Below are 17,568 nucleotides of genomic sequence, written 5' to 3' on the forward strand. Positions count from 1 at the left end.
CGCCGGCTCGGCCACCGGCGGACGGAGGGCACGCCACTGCGCCTGCGCGGCGGGGAGCGCGCGGAGCGGGGACTCGAGCGGCCCGCCCCGCTCCCGCTGCTCCTTCACGGCCGCCGCCATCTTGTGTCGGGAGGGTAGCGTGAGACGGCGGGAAAGGTGGGTGGGAGGGGCGATGATGTAAGTATAACGTGAGTTATATTAAACAAAAGGTTCATCATACGAGATGAGTTTGTTATACAAAATTAGTTTTATTATACCAGGCGTAGCCACGCTTTGGAGACGTTGCTCTGGAAAAACTCTGTGAGCTTCTAATGCAGTACTTCCATAGGGCAAAGCCATATAAAATTGAATTGGGAGAATCAGGTTCTTGGTATCCGCTGGAGCAGAATAGGGGCGTTGGAAAGATCACTGCAATATCGGTGCTGTGGATTTCTGTAGTTGAGGATTTTTTGCTCTTCCCAGGAAAAATGCCCTGCAGTACTTACTTGGGCACTGGAGTAAAAGGTCTGTTGCACCAGCCTTATTCAGAACACTACAGTGGCAAAAGTAACTGGAACTTTAATTTGCTCTGTTAGAAAGCCCATGGATTTTTTAACCTCGTTTCTTCCCAACAAGGCCAGAATACATACATCCTCAGCTACTGCTGCATATGTGAATTTTTGGACACCGCTGTCATGGCAATGGGGAATTACTGTGATTTAAGCACATTTTTTACCAGAGGGCAGCAGATCTTTGCTGAGGAGAAAGCATTGGTAACATTCAGAAATCAATATATTTGTGTGTACCTCCCCTTTTTTTTTTTAAACACAACACTATCCTGTGCAGGACTGGTGAGTTGCTAGTTTGTGAAGGCAAGGTTATTTCTCTTGCACAGACAGCTGGACAAGGGGGTTCCTGGGCAGGTGACATGAATTATGTGTCTGTAATACACAGTCATGAGAGGTATCACTAGAAATACTTGTAATTTGGGGGAAAAGGCTTATGGTTTGTTGCCAAGTGCTGACAAAGGAAACTACGTCTGGAGTTCGGTACCCAGATTGCAAACACTGGTGTGCTTAAATCTATTTGCAATTGCAAATAGACTCCATTAATTCCATCGTTAGTACATTGTTGATTTCAGTGGGAAAGCTCACAGTAATGGGGGGGGGCGAGCATGTATTTAAGTCTTCTGAAAAATTAAGTTTTGCTTCCTAGCAAAACTGCTTCATCATTGGTTACAGTTATATCAATATGACTATTTAAAATAGAAATAGTCTTTCTTATAAACGGTAGCAGTTGCACTGGTTCCTCAGAATCTTGATAGCCATTCCCGTAAGTGGACAGAGAATCACAGAATCACAGAATGGTTTGGGTTGGAAGGGCCCTTAAAGACCAGCCAGTTCCATCGCCCCCAGCCATGAACCTTCTGCTAGATCAGGTTGTTCCAAGCTTCATCCAGCCTGGCATTGGACACTTCCAGGGATGGGGCAGCCACAGCTTCTCTTGGCAGAAGTTTTCTTATATTTTATCTCAGTTGCATGAAATCCATTGCTGGCAGTGCAAGGCTCTTATGACTTGCTATTTTAAAGCCTTTATTTTACTATATTGGTGGATCCAGCTTTAATCATATCTCACAGAATGCAAATCCTGCAGACATGGGCAAGGAGCAGACTTTGGGCTATTTTAATAGTCTTTGGTGTATGTTTTTCAGGGAATGACAACCTTTCTCATGCAACACATCTGAAAACTGCCCGAAGCCTCACCTCCTTTGTCAGATGAGAGTCATTGGATTGAGTATTTCTACTTTCTCACAGGGGAGAACATGAGCAGTTTGTCATTTTCATAAAAGTTGGGAGTTCCTGCATTTGGGGAAATTGCAGGTGTCAGCACATCTATCATGCAGGTGGCACCCTTTCCCTGGAAAAATATGGATCAAATGAAGTCCAGTGGAGAGTCATCAAGATGGGTAGGGGCTGGCACATGTGACTGAGAAAAGTGTGAGGGAACTGGGCATGCTCAGCCTGGAGATGGGAAGGCTAAGGTTCATACATGCAAAAAAGTTTGCCAGTGAGGACAGGCAAGGCAGTGGAGCAGGTTGCGCAGTGAGGTTGTGCAGGCTCCATCCTTGCAAGCTTTCAGGACCCAGCTGCTGAGCTGCCTGGTCTGATCCCAGAAGCAGTCATGCTGTCAGCAGGGGATTGCACTGAAGATGACACTGAGATTGGCCCAGTGTTAGTAACACCCAAGTTGTGAGTTCAATCCTCATGTGGGCCATTCACTTAAGAGTTAGACTTGATGATCCTTGTGGGTCCCTTCCAACCCAGAATATCATGTGATCTGGAAATAAAGATTATGTGTGAGATAAGGAAGAAAGGACAGATGCAGGGAAATACCTGCCCTCACAGAGGGAAGTCCAATACCTCTGTTTCCTAAATCTCTGAGTGTAATGGGAGCAGTTTGCAGCTTGCAAAGCAACTGTGAATTTACCTGCTGAGCTGCCATCTAACGTGAGTGATTCTCTGGGGGGCTTGGGTTCTTCTGCAATGGGACCTACATGGTTATGCCTTTTTCTGTCCGAAGCACAACCTTAAAACAAAATTTATCTGCAGATTTCAATTCTCAGCTTAGAATATATAAACAAAAAAATTCTAACAATGCTTTGGAAAACAGTTGTTTCATAGTTACTTTGTTCTTTAAGAAAGAGTTTGCTGATTAATCTGATGAGTCTCTTACTTCAAACACTTCCTTGTAGAGTTCTCTCACAATCCCCTAACAGCTCCTCCTGGACAAACCAGACAGACTTAAAGGCATCCCATCCCTCTAACTCTTAGCAGGTTGCCATGCTTCTCACTACTGACTGTGTTAAATAACTCAGTAAATGAATGTTACAATGTAGCTCTCGTTATCTGAGGTTGAGAAAACATCAGAGTACAGGAGGCTGGGAAAGTGCTTCATGATACTAGGGACGTTTTCCACACTGTATGACTTCAGCAATGAATAGCCATTGAAAAGGGAGGTATCCAGAAAAGAAATATGTGCAAGCATTTGCCTGTCTTTGTTGTGCACCTCAAGCAAGTCTTCTTTGTCGTTGTTGTTGCTGCAGATGGTTATGCTCTGCTCTGGAAATTGTCCCTTGACCTTGTTTACCCGGAGCTTTCGAAGTCCCCAAATGGCCAGATATTCCGTTGGGAGAGGAGTGGTGCCACAGAAGGACAGCTTCAAATCCCACAACCTTGTGAAGTTGAGGACCATCTCCAGCACAGAGGTGTCTGTGAACCAGATGGTCAGGTGGCTATTGTAGGTAGTTTTTTCCATGGTAGAAGGCAGCACTGTTTTGCAGTTGCACATCAAGTTTGCCAGGCAGTAATCGCAGTCACGGATAGCCACAGAACAGCTGCAGTTGCGAATTGTGTTTTCCTTAGTGAAAATTAGCGTGTGGTTCTTCTGACTTCTCACAAAACTGATGTGTATGCCAAGGAATCTGGCCAAAATGAGAGCCAGACAAATGGAGAAAGCAGGGTAGGCTATTGGCTTCATTAGCACTGGTGCCAAGTTGCCAAGTGTCTCCTCCTTTTACTGAATGATTTAGATCACTTGGCTTTACCTACTGAGGAAAAACAATTTCTTTATTATACTAAAGATCTCTCAATGGTTAATATTACTTTGCTTTTCCACTCATTATCTGTCACATCTATTCAGAGCCATATTGCAGTTCTGCATCAAGGGGAAAGCACAACCACACTGATTTAGAAAACAGATTGTGACTAAAGTTTGGGATTCTCTTTTCGCTCTTCTTTTGCTCTAAATGGTTTCATCTGCTTATAAGACAGCTTGTACACTCTCTTGTCTATGCAGACAGCTCCTGAGCCTGGCCTGTGCAGAGGTAAGGACAGGACAAAGAGTTGTGCAGGACAATTCCTGCTTGTTTCTCCTTTCTGCTTTCTTTGCTTCCTACCAGACAGGGGGGACAAAGAACCTTGTTCTCTACTTCACTGAGCGAGGCAGTCTGAGAAGGGCTAGAGGCGATAGTTTTGTTTTACACCTGAATTGCTAAGTAACCACTGTGATAACCTTTCCCTTAAACTGAATGTGGGATATACTGGGAAAAGGGAGGGAGGGAGGGAGGGAGGGAGGGCAGTTAAGGGCGAAAGCATTGCTGGACACTGTGTATATCCTTCTGAGCTATGTGGAGTGCTGATAAATCCTGATTTTGATCCATGTGAAGCTACATCTGCTCCAGCCTTAGTCTGTAAGTTTTGAGGACCAGGGACCACCTCTCATTATGTCTTGGCACAGCAACTACTATAGGATAGATCCAGGCTTTGTCAGTTGCTCTGCCCCCACTTTATTTATCCTGGCAAAGCAAAATAGCAACTCCACGCATACGTATGACAATGGAGCAAGTTTCCATCCCAGCATGGGCCACGTCAAATGGTTGGGAGCATGTTTGGTGGGATTCTTGGATTCTCAGCTGCCAGCCCGTTGGTTTTCAGAGTGGAGTTGGATTTTACTAGGAGCATATGTGTTTTCCTGACATATTATTTATTATATGATGGTACAGGCAATGAAGCAGAATGCAATTTCTTAACACAAATTATAAGGAGGTTGGAAAGTTTGTCTAATTTGATGTAACTGTTTTGAAGCACCAAGAAGCATTAGAGACAAGTTTTCACCAAAGATGACAGGTTCTAGTGAAAGCAGCAGTAGGGCACATGCTGGACAAAATTTGGTCCTTATCATGTAACAAGATTGATTCGCATCCTGAATGCTTGTCTGCAGCACTTCAGAAAACATGGCAATACACCTACAGTTTTGTAGACTTCTGTTATTAATACTGTTCCTGTTCCTGTTTGTTTTCTTATCTCATTGCTGTTTCCAGTAAACTGTTCTTATCTCAACCCGTGAGCATTGCCTTTTGTGCCTCCAGTTGGAGGTGGGGGGAAGGGATCGTGGGAGGCTTTTTTAGTGGGAGTACTAAATTGGAGAATACCATTCCCAAACTATGACAGAAGGATGCAGACATTTAAGTTTTTAAATCAAATATTTAATCTATGTTGTGGAACATACCAGAAATTCCAGTCCAACTGTTGGCTGATGTTTAACTCCAAAAGTCAGACTCACCCAAGCTGTAGCTGTTGTGGTATAGTTATTGCTAGTAATGTTTCCACTATCTAAGCATCTAATCACATTGAAAATCCTATTACTAGACCTCCACGTTGCTTATTTTCTCAGTCCTGAACAGTGGCTAACAGTTGTGATAGACCAGAAATCTGTAATATCAACACAGCTTCACAACTAAATGAAATTATTTGGATTTTTCTGTGTTGGAGGTAGTATTTGCAAGAAATTCTAGACAAGGTTGACAACATGAGTTTGGACTAAGTAAAAGAGATTCAAACTCCCACCTGTGTCAAAAGGAGTGATACTGGTGATACTGCTTTTTCCACTTAATGTTTGAGGACTTAATATTCATAAAACATTAGACTAAAATACTTTGATGCATCCTCATTAGTTTTAACTCTTGTTTCCTTTATTTTTCTCAGTACCTGAAGAGTGGAGAACCTTTAAAGTTCTCTACTGGTGTGCAGCCAACCAAAGAAAATTCTATTTCAGGTTTAACTTAGCTGATAACATTTGAGCTCCATCCATCAGAATCCAAACAAAATTCTAAATTCTGGCATTCCAGGAAATTTAATCTCCAGAAATACTTTCTATCCTTCTCTGCTCCTTGCAAATCATTGATAGGATGAAACATTCCTGTCCAGTTCTCGGGATTTAGTTTCTGTGTGGCTTTGGTGAGGGATGTGCAAGAAGTGAAATATATGTTGCGGGTTATGTGTCTGTGAAGTGTCAAAGTCACCTGCAATGCATCTTTACTTTACTAACTACTATCCACAGAAAAATGTGCATTATATGGTTCTTAATCAAACCACATTGCTGTCTCCACTGCTTAAGGCTTGGAAAATTATTTGCTTTCATTTTTAGGGATGGGGGAACTGCCTTCAGTAGGGCTCTTGGAGATACACAGAGCCCTTTGTTGTAATATTGCCATGAAGATAAAATATGGGGTGATTTTCTTGCCTCTTGTGGTTCTGTGTTCTCCACCATCTCCAAAATTAAAAAGAAGATGGAGTATCTTTAGAAAAGTGGAGAATGGTGTGTGTAGTACATCTTTCCATCATGGTCTCTCTCTGAGCAATACCCACTTCCCTTAACAGAGATAATTTATCCCTTGAACTCACCAAAATAGTTTTAGACGCAACCTATAGAAACACAAAGAATGCAACAGACTATGCTAAATGTCAAGAATTCCTGTGCAATTTTCTAGGGAAAACTGGTGGGTATATCTTCCCTAAGTTTTCAGTAAAATTTAGCTAGACTTTCAGTATAATCACTACTACTATTTAAAGTTTCATCCACCTGACACAATGGATTTTACAACTGGTTTCCATAAGCTATGTGACATTTCCTTATGTAACGTAGCAGCTATAGAAGTTCTGTAAAAATCATAGAAGCCTTTTTCAGCTTTCTAGTTTATATTAGAAGACTCTTGAACTCAGGAAACAAGAATAGGATTTCAAATCTGAACTTGGCAAATTATCTGGGTGCTCTTCCCTCACTGATGGGTAACCAAAACCTACCCGCTTTTATGTATCTGTTCTGGTGAAAAGAATAACTCCTTTGTCTACAGAAACTCAAGCTGAGAACAAGCTGGTTTGCATTTAATCTCCATATAACTGTCCAATACAGCTGGTTTAGACCATCATTCTTGTCCAGCCTTATACCCACTGTTCATCAATGCTTGAAAGTGGCTGGAGTAATAAAACTGGTAACACATTTGCATACCAAAAGTGATTGAACTTTTAAATTATGAGAGAGATGATTGATAAATACATTTTTATTAAAACACAGAATGACTCTGTAGCCTAAATGTGGCATGCACTGAAGGAGTCTTGGACTACTGCTGAAGGTTTGGTTTAAACTTTCAGTTAAAAGAATCTAGAGCTCTACCAGGCTGCAAGGTGACCTCCAGCAGAAATAATATCACCTTGGTAAATACCTCTCTTTGTCCAATCCAGCAAAAAATAAATTTGTCTGAACAGGTGGTGGTTTATTCTAACAACATGGTTTCTCCGTGGTGGTATTATTTCTAATGACATCCCAGACAACCATGTTTCAAATGATGCATGCCCTCCACTCAACTGCACTGGTATTTGTTCTAAGTTGGTCTCATACAGTCAGCTAGAAATTACACAATGTTTTGAAATTATGCTCTGTGATTGCAATGTTTCCTTTTATGAGTTACTGGTCAGTTTTTGTTCCAGTGGTAAACTTCAACAAATTCCCCCACCCCTGCTTAGGTAAATTAGAGATAAAACCTACATTCCTGTCCTTGCCATCTTTATGTGCTCTGGTTTGGAACATACAACTAGAAGTAGAAAAAACAAGAGGCCAGTAAAACTAGGAGATAAACAGCTGCTGAGCCCTTTCACCACCACCACCCCACCTTGCTGCCCAGAAGCGAAGCATGGCAAGCACTTAGTGTGTGATAATGAAGTGAGAAATCAGTGTATAAGAACACTGTATAAGAACACATTAGTGCTTTGAATAGTAATTAGACTGTATTGCCCAAGAGATCTTTTCTTATGCCAGGGTAAGCTGTCACCCACATTCACTGAACAGTGGTAGCATATTGCTACCCCATGGAAATTACTTATAGTTAATCCAATTCTTCAAACAGCTGAGAGTGTTTCCCCAGCAGTTACCTGCTAATTACAGCATTAAAACACCACAGAAAAGTTTTGAAGTGTGGATTTTGATTTCTATGAACTGAAGATACCTCAGTTCTGGTTACCTCAGAGGGTAAAGGTTCAGCAATTACAAGAAGAGTTTTGATAGAAACTCTGCCACTGAAAGGGCTTTATGGAAAATGGGGAGGTGGAAGTGAGATATGGTTGAGATCAAAAGATACTTAATTGGCCTGAAGATGTTAATTATCAAGAAGACCTTGGTGATTAGCATCATTTTCTTGATTTTCATCTGGCTGAAGTCTGAAGCTACCATTGTTTTCCTTGTAGACATCCCTGGGAGTGTTCAAGGCCAGGCTGGACAGGGCTTTGAGCAACCTGGTCTAGTGGAAGGTGTCCCTGCATATGGCAGAGGGTGGAACGAGATGGGCTGTAAGGTCCTTTCCAGCTCAAAATATCCTGTGATTTTATGAGGGGCTGGGTGAAGGAGAGGCAACTGCAGCCCGGGGCTGGGATGGAGGAATGAAGGAGAAACAAGGAGTAAGAATCCTTCCTCAACAAGTCAGGAAGCTCTTTAACAGGTAGAATATACAGAAAGAGAAAAAAACCTGAGCTCCTGGGGCAGTTTTTTTGCTAACTTTACAAGCCTGTTTTGACAAAAAGAAAGGAAAAGGGAGAACATTTCTCTAGAAGAGCCCTCCATGCTGCTCTTTCTGTGGCTCCTGATTAGTGTGGTATATATCCAATCCAGTGTTTGTTGTTCAGTAATGAGTTGTTCCTTCCATGCAAGAACTAGCAGAAAACTAGATCCCAGAAGCTGCCTCAGAGTCCCGGCAGCCCGCAGCGCTGGCCTGGGAGGGGTAAGGCCACTGCTGCTTTGCAGCCGGAATCTCCGCAATAGAGAGGGGAGAAAGGAAGCTGTACTCTCTGCTTAGCAGCACAAAAATCCCAATTATTTTAGGGAAATTTTGCTTACTTCTGGTAGCAATAATCTGCTTCTGAAAAAAACTATTTTGAGTGATCTAAATGTCGTAAATCATTTGTTCATTTTTTTTGTCCTGAGTGGGGGCCTCTCAGGTGAAAATCAGACTAGATATTGATAGCAGCAGCAAATTATTCATTTGATTGTTTCAACCAGCATGGTTTTAGATGTGTATCCTCCTTCCAGCAAGGAAAACCCTGGTTTATTATGTGTTATCCCAAAACTTTTCTAGTACAAGATTCCATCCCTGTTCCTTTTGCTTCACAGGTTTTGACTGCTACAGGAGATTTTCAGTGCTTATTTAGTAGTAGCGTCATTTCAGGTTTTTGAATTTGCTTTGATAATTCCACTTTTTTTTTTTTTCCTAATTGTAGGTCTGTCTATTAAGAAAACTGCAAAAAAACAGCAAAAAGCCTTTGACTATTGTGTGAGAATACTACTATCACAAGGAAAGTTTATCCTACTCAATGGAAGTTCTAAGTCTATAAAATTAATTTCTTCACAGGGTGTTTTCTTCCATTCTTTCTTCAGAAAAAAACTAAAACCCCTCATTGATCACTTGTGCTAACATACACCCATCTGAAAGTGCTGTATTAAGCAAAGAGAACCTTGAATCTGTATAATCTTGTGCATCTTAAGTAATGTACACAGGATGAATAGCAAACCCACACAATTTAGATCAAAATGGCATTTTGAACTGAGCAGGTGTTAAAATACAAGATTACAGGAAAATGCAGTGAGTCAGTCCCTTAATAAACTAATCTGAGTCTTGACTGCAGAGCAGCTACATAATCTGACCAGAAAGCCCTAGGGAGACTGCGGCTTTAAGGAAAACAAAATGCTGGATTTGCTGGTTTTGCTGCATGGGAATTTTAGGAATTCCTAAGTGGGCTGATGGCTGAGAGGAATTTTGTTTGCTGTCTCTTTGCTTGAACAACTACTGTACTTATTTAGTTAGTCCATAGATAAGTTGAGGGAAATAAGTTTGTGATCAAAGCTGAAGTTCTACAGCCTTTCAGGCTGCACCATGATCCATTCTTGTTGTCAATAGCTTGAAAATTATATTTGTGTCTGCTTGTGCAGCAGAAGCTGGGGCTACTGGCATTAGGTTGTAGCAGTGGAGTGCTCAAGTTTAGTGAAACAAATTCCTTCCCAGCAAGATAAAGTAGATAATACTGTAGCACTGAACTTGAACAATACACTGACCCTTGAAATGTTCACTGTATGGGTATTTTGATATTCAGGTGTACACAGACTCCAGAACAGGCAATTCATCTACAAACACCTCTGTAAAATCCTCAAGCCTGGCCCTCCTATGCAAAGCTTCTGTCCGCAGCAGAGGCAAACGTTACAGCGGGAAGGCTGTGACATGGAACTGCAGGGAGGCAGAATATTAGGAGAAAAGTCAAGGGAAAGGAGGAAATCTCCTCCCAAAGAACTGGGAGTGGTGATACCTCCCTTCTTCCCCCTGATGAAGGTCACCCTCAGCAGTTCACAGCCTGATTATTTCCAACCCTGACAGAGCAGAAAGGAGGCATGTGCAAGATCTTAATTTTCATGCTGTGTTTCCTACATGCAACCTGCACTTTTCCTAATAAAGAGCAGGGGACCCAGATGAGTGGCAGGATTTGCTTTGCCAGAACACACCTGAAGCTATTCCAGCTTGGAGGTGTGCACAATACATGCTGTCTGGGAAGACGGACATACACTGACCTGGGAATTCACATTTGAATTGCATCAGGATAAGCATTTACATAAATGAAAAGTGAGAAGGAAGTGTTATAAAGCTTTACCAACATGGGAGGAGAGAACTGTTCTGCACAGATGTAAGGTAGAATGACTGGTGGAGTTGTGCTCCCTGGCATTTAAAGTTCAAGTATTCAAAAAAACTCAAAAGTGTGTATCCATCCATAAAGCATGAATGTGCAGGCTCACAAATGCACAGGTGAATTGTATTTTCATACAAGAAGTACTTTTGTAATTGTAAGGGATGCACAGTCAAAGCCCTGTTTGTTCATGTGTCCTCAGAAAGGGACACCTTCTGGGAAGCCAGGTGTCCCAAGGATGGGTGGTCAACACTGTCCAAAAAGGACTTACCCTTGGTGGCTCAAGCTGAGAACTTCAACACTGAAGTACTTACATTCATTTTTAAAAGACTTTTTTAAATTTTCATTTTTTTATGTCAAACCAACTACTCCCTGGAGCAAGGGCACTTACACTGAGTGAACTTTAGGAAAGAAAGCTTGAATACAGTTTTGGTTATTTCCCAGTACCCTTTCTAACGTGACCTGGGACAAAAGTTGAAATTAAACGTTACACGAAACTAAAGATTTGCTAATCCCAAAACATAATGCTGAAAATTACAGTGTATTGTAGCACTTAGTTTTCTATTGTTCAAATCCTAAATTAGGGAAGAAAAGTGAGAGCAGAAAGCTGCATGATCACAAAGCTGGTATGAAATATTAGTGATCACTAAGCAGCTGGAGACTGAAACTCTGGAGCAGGGCACCTCGGGGCCAGATAGCTCAGCTCTGTTCACTCAGATAGTGGATGTTGTCATTGCCATTGAGACTCCAGAGCTACACAGAGATAGTACATTTACTTTAGTTTGTCCTTACTGTATCACTGACTTTGTTTATAAATTAAATTACAGAATAAAACAGAGGTCCTAGATGCCCTTTCCTCGAGCCTTCTCTTCCAATGCTCTTCTGAATAAAATCTCAGCTCCTGTCAGCTGGAATAATTCCCATGAAAATTCCTGTCCCCTTTAAAGATTTGCCTAAAGGAGTCTTTGCAAAATGGAGCAAAATCACCCCACCATTCTTTGTGGTTATTATTCATAGAACTATTAATTATTACCTTAGGCATACAGATACAGTGTATAAACAATTGCAACACATGAAAGATAAACTTTGCAGAATATCCTACTTCACCTCGACTACAAAGCAACAAATTTCAAACAAAAATACCTGCTAGGAAGAGTTACTGGAGAGGGAGAGATGGCCTCGTTCATAAAAATACAAGCTATTAAATGTTTCTTTCTTATTTACCCCCCTCCCTTAGAGCCAAAACAGTGACTTACTCTTTCTCTGGATGCCAGTGGATGGGTTTGTCCGTGCTCAGTTTCCCGCTTGGCTGAACTTCTCGGCTGTGGCTGGGAGTGGGGTCAGTCTGCAGGGCAGGCAGCAGTGCCTTGTCTCTCACTCAATGCTCTTCTTTTATGTTGTCATGAGCCAGCACCCCATGGCATTCCCCCACCAGCCAGGAGTGTGGTCCAAGGTCTGCCCCAACCATTAACACCACCTGTGCCATTCTGTCAGGCACGAAGGGCTCACCTGGAAATGTTAGGAAGTGCCAGCCAGCTCCCTGCTCCCTCTGTGAGGGGAGCTGGGGTGCTTGGCTGCTGACCTGTGTTCACAGGGGGTCAGCCAGCCTGGTGTGCACAGACAGAGGCAGGACCTCTGGCGCTTTGCTCCCCTCATGGCTCTGTGCTGGCCATCCACCTGGGGAGCCCTGTGACTGTCCCCATGGGACATATTCTGCTCTGTCTCCTTCCTGGGGACTTTGAATGGAGGTTTAAAACAGAACTTCAGGCACAGTTGGAAAGCCTGCTCAGTCAACTGGAGGGAGTAACTGGAAAGCTGTAAGAGGAATGCCTGAGATCACCTGGCTTGAGAAGAAGACTGTGAGGGGAAACGTCATAGCAGTGTGCAGCTTCCTCATGAGAGGCTGCAGAGGGACAGGCACTGATCTCTGCTCTCTGTGACAGTCCCAATGGAATGGCTTGAAGATGAATGAGGGGAGGTTTAGGCTGGATATTAGGAAAAGGTTCTTCCCCTAGAAGGTGGTTGGGCACTGAACAGGCTTCCCAGGGCAGTGGTCATGGCCCCAAGGCTGCCAGAGCTTAACAAGCATTTGGACAATGCTCTCAGGCACAGGGTGGGATTGTTGGAGTGGGCCAGAAACTGGAATCAATGATCCTTGTGGGTCCCTTCCAATTCAGGATATTCTATGATTCTATGAAATTTTCAGTCACAGCTTATCAGAGGCACAACTGGCTCTCAACTGTTCAAACATTGTGTATGCTTCTCCACAATCCAGCATGGAAAACGCCACCTTTGTGGCATGTTTTACATTCCTGTTTTCACAGCAGAGTTACTGAATGCTAGGATTTCTGCTGTTAGCCTGGGACTAACTGTCCTGAATAAGCAGAGAGATCATTTGCAAGGACTCATGAGCAGCTTCACAAGGAAATGCAGTAGGAGTACCCTAAAAATAATCATGAGGCAATGTGCTGTGGGACAAAGGCACTCTAGTAGGGCACATGTAAGGAACAAAGACTAAGATTTGCTGTGGTTCAAATGAAAAGATATTTGCTGCTTTTTCAAAAATTATGCCTGGCCTTTACATGCCCCAGGTCCCTCTGGGAATGGCCAATACTGATACCACTGAAAGGGCATTTGGCCAAAGTCAGGAGGAGTTAGGGTGCCATTCAGGGCCTGGACATACAGGCTTTCTTTATCTAGCAAACAGTACACCTGGCCAAGCCATGAGCAGACAGTTTCTCCAGAAAGCTGTGGGAAATGGTGTCAAATGCTTTACTAAAGCCCAGGTAGACACATCCACAGCCTTTCACTCACCTACTGAGCAGGTCATCTTGTCACAGAAGCCAGGTTGGTCAAGCAGGACCTGCCTTTCACAAACCCATGTTGGCCAGGCCTGATCCCCTGGTTGTTCTGCATGTGCCACATGATGGCACTGAGGATGGTCTGCTCCATCACCTTTCAAGGTACCTGAGACTTTTCCTCATTCTCTGTCTCTGTGTTTCCCCAGCCATCCAATAAAGGCTCCAAATTAGCCCCCATTTTGTGGTTAATGTATTTATAGAAACATTTATTTATTGTCTTTTACAGCAGTGGCCATATGGGCTTCCACTCTTCTCATTTTCTCCCTGCATAACCTCATGACATCCTTGTTGGTTTCCTGATTTACTGCCCCTTCTTTCAAATGTCATAAACTCTCCTTTTTACTCTGAGTTCCAGACAAAGTTCTCTTCCCTCTGGCTGCTTTTTTCAGCATACCCTGCTCCTGTGCCCGGAAGGTTCCTTACAGCACGTTCAGCCTTCCTGGCCTCCTTTGCCCTTCAGGACAGCATCCCAAGGGACTCTGTCAACCAGGCCCTTGAACAGGCCTAAGTCTGCTCTCAGGGAGTCCAAGGTGGCAGTTCTGTTGACTCCCCTCCTTATTGCTCCAAGAATCCAAAACTATCCTTTCATGGTCACTGTGCCCAGGGTAGCCTCCCACCATAGTAACTTGCACTAGTCCTCCTCTCCTGACAAACAGCACATCCAGCAGGTGCCTTCTCTAGCTGCCCCCTCACCAGCTGTGTCAGGAACATCTCTTCCACACACTCCAGGAACCTCCTGAACTCTCTCCTCCCTACTGGATTGCCCCTGTGAAGACAAGGGCTGGCCATCATGAGACTTCTTGTCTGCCTCTTGGTCCTGGCTGGGTGATCTGTACCCAACTCCCACCTGGATATCTGCCCTGTTGGCCTTCCCCACGATTCTTACCCACCAACCCTTGACACTTGCATCACCACTGTCAGGCTCTAGACAGTCAAAACACTCCCTCCCATACAGGGCTACCACACCACCTCTCATTCCTTGCCTGTCCATTCTGAAGAGTTCATCACCATCCATTGCACCACTCCAGTGGTGCCAGTCATCCCGCCATGTCTCTGTGATGGCAACTATGCCATAGTTTTCCTCTTGCACCACGCCTTCCAGGTTCTCCTGTTTGCTGCCCACGCTGCAGGCATTGGGGCAGATGCACTTCAGCTGGGTTATTGATCCTGATGCCTTTTTGGGGAGAGAAGCTCCAATTCCTGAGTGACCATTCTCAGGAGCTTCCATGGTTTCTAGCACATCAATAACATCCTTGCATCCTTGCTGCTTCATGGATCTCCATTCCCTACATCTACTGAGATGGTAGCCTGAACGACCTCACTAACACACCATCCCTCAAACAGCATCAAGCCACTCCCAGGCTTATCTCCAGTGACCTGGTTTTTATCTCCTTTCCCCTTCAAATCCAGTTTAAGGCTCACTCAACATGCCCTGCTAACTCCTGCACAAAGATCCTTTTCCCTCTGAGGCAGGTATACCCAGTCTATCACCTGTAGGCTTGTTGTCATCTAAACTGACCCATGATCAAAAACCCCAAAAATTCTGTTGGTGGCCTAAAGCCAGGGATTTGTCTGTACAACTTTCCTGTTTCTACTCTGAGCAGTAGCCCCCCCAGACCAACCTCCCCAGTTTTACTGCTGACCGTGACATCCTGTGGTTTGGAATATGCCTGGGGTCAGTTGGGGTCCAATGTCCTGGCCATGTCCCTTTCCAACTCCTTTCACACCCACACCCTACTTGCTGGTGGGGCAGCGTGAGGAGCACCAAAGGCCTTGATGCTCAGCACTGACTGAAACATCCCTGGTTTATCAGTGCTCCCTCCAGCAAAAATCCAAACCACAGCCACAGGGAACTAATGGAACTCCTCCTCTGCCCAACACAGTACCTTCTCCATCCCTTATTCTATGCCATGTACATCCTGCTCAGGTCCTGTGCTATCCAATACCCACCACCCCCTTCCCACCCTTAGCTATCATGCACAGATATCATTCCCCTAGTCTATGGACCACTACTATGAAATGTACATAAAATGCCCATAAAATGTCCACAAATGTTCACCAAATCATATAATCACAGACTGGTTTGGGAGGGACCTTAAAGCTCATCTTGTTCCAAACCCCTGCCATGAGCAGGGACACCTTCCACTGGACCAGGTTGCTCTCCAGGCCCTATCCAATATCAAACATTTCCAGGGATGGGGCATATATCTGCTCTAGTTTGGCCTTCTGCATGGCTGCAGTGCCTCTAAGGGTGTACCTGCTCTTTGGTGGCTTATTCGTGGCCACACACTTTCAGGTGTTCCAGCATGACCTCCAGCACAGCTACAGACAACTTCAAGGTGTACCTTCTCCAGCATGGTCTTATCCTTGGGGCACATTCCCTTCAGAGGTGCTCCTGCTGCAGCATGGAGATACCCACAGGTCACAGTAAGCAGAAGCAACCACTAATGAGAACCAGATTAATTTACAGTAAAGCAAGCACAGGAGCCTGTGGTTTTACTTTCCCTTCCTCCTTAGCCTCCAGGGCTGCCCTGGCCAGGCTCTCCTCCCACCAGAGCTTACTTCTCGTCCCAGGTGCCCCAAGGGGACAGTGTCTCCTTCTCCTCACCAGAGTCCCCCTAGCTGGATTCCTCCCCTCAGGCAGGAATAGTGCTGCTTATACTTCCCCCACTACAGCAAATCCTCTGTGTGCCACCCCAGTGAGCCCCAGGACCCTTCCTCCTTGGTGTCCCCAGCACCTCCAGCTCTCATCCCCCTGACCCCTCATCACCCATTGATAACCCCCATATCTGGCTGTTGTCCATCTCCCTGCTGGCTGATGGGGCCCCTCATCTGAGGAGGACCCTGCTCCTGATGGACATGAACCCTGCCAGTATTTGGGGGTGATGGGCGAGCATGGCCAAGTTGCTGCTACCAGCATAGGAGGAGTCAGAGGTGGCTGAGCCACATGACTGATAAAGTCTTGGGGGTTCACTTTGGCTTGGAAGTGAGGATGGGCGCCCAGCTGTAGGCTGCCATCCCAATGTCATGAGCCTTGGTCCCATGGTCCTGCTGCTTTGTTTCTGAACCTCCAAGTGTGCTGTGCCCTGCTGTGCAGACCTGGGTCCCCAGGGAGAGGTATTGCTGCTGACCTGAGCTACAGCCTACGCTGTCCTCAGCAGCACAACAGGGATTGGGGCAAGCACTGTGTGCTGGGTCAGGAGCACCCTGCACCCCTGCACTCAGAGGGTCAGGACATGCTGCTGGCTGGGACCCAGTAGGGCTGCACCACCCAGTAGGGTGACACAGCAGGGCAGGTCTCAGCTGCTGCCGGCATCAGCGTCTGGGTCAGTGCTGGGACGTGCTGAGGAGGGGCTCTGGACTGTGATGCAGCTGGGGTGCTTTCCCCCAGCCTACCCTGCATCTCTCAGCAGCCCCTCCCAGGCCCCGCCACTCTCCCTGAGCTGACCTTGCTCCTGCTGCCACACCTCCGCAGCCACTTGAGGAGCAACCAGTTGCTTCCCTGTTCACAGCACCGTGGCATCTGGGGGCTTCCCTCAGGGTGGCTCTGCCCTGATGGAGCATCTACCCTGATGGAGCAACTGCCGGCCAGGACCCTGGCCGCTGGCAGACCCCCACACCAGCAAGACCTCCACCTCATCAAGGAGGTGGTGTTGGTCATGGCCCCCACCTTCTTAGGTGCTACTGTGTCCACGGGAGCATACCAGTGCCACCAATCTATCCGTGTCAGCTGCTCCACCTCCACCTTTCTCTGGAAAACAGGCACCCTGCCGTTCAACTGGTATGCCATCTTCATGATGGAGACCTGCTACAGTGTCCCTACCAAGGACTTCTTCCATGAGGACAAGGAGGTCCTCATCCTGCTTTTCCAGATGTTTGAGGTGGCTGACATCGCCCTCTTCCAGCTCTGTTTCTGACTGTGCTCAGCACCTACAACTGTGAGTTTGTGAGAGGTGATGTCCCTGCAAGACAGTCTCTCCCACCACTGGGCCACGGGGACATGTGGCAGGGAATGGTCCTGTCCCACCAGCCCTGCCAGGACAGGGATGTCTCGATCTTGGTTGTGGGGTGGGCAATGGGGGCGTGTGCCATGGGCACCATGGCCTTGAGCATCTCTGAGCTGCTCTGACCTGGGGTTTGCACTAGGATCCATGGGCAGCAAAGTGTGACAC

At 45.3% G+C, this 17,568-nt stretch overlaps 1 protein-coding gene across 3 annotated transcripts; it reads right to left on the reverse strand.

Annotated features, from left to right (window-relative positions):
• Positions 1–228: 228 nt before the first annotated feature.
• Positions 229–15,754, reverse strand: EPCIP (exosomal polycystin 1 interacting protein). Of its 3 annotated transcripts, none has more exons than XM_069023484.1 (2): positions 11,792–15,754; positions 229–3,583 (listed from the first exon to the last, which is right to left on the reverse strand). In XM_069023484.1, the coding sequence occupies exon 2, from the start codon at positions 3,514–3,516 to the stop codon at positions 2,851–2,853; it is 666 nt and encodes a 221-aa protein (XP_068879585.1). In that variant the 5' UTR covers positions 3,517–3,583; positions 11,792–15,754; the 3' UTR covers positions 229–2,850. The 3 variants fall into 3 exon arrangements, with proteins under 3 accessions (XP_068879585.1, XP_068879568.1, XP_068879577.1); XM_069023467.1 differs by having other exon boundaries at positions 229–3,586; XM_069023476.1 differs by having other exon boundaries at positions 229–8,236.
• Positions 15,755–17,568: the final 1,814 nt, after the last annotated feature.

Source organism: Aphelocoma coerulescens, chromosome 1 (assembly GCF_041296385.1).
Source record: "Aphelocoma coerulescens isolate FSJ_1873_10779 chromosome 1, UR_Acoe_1.0, whole genome shotgun sequence".
Lineage (NCBI taxonomy): Eukaryota > Metazoa > Chordata > Aves > Passeriformes > Corvidae > Aphelocoma > Aphelocoma coerulescens.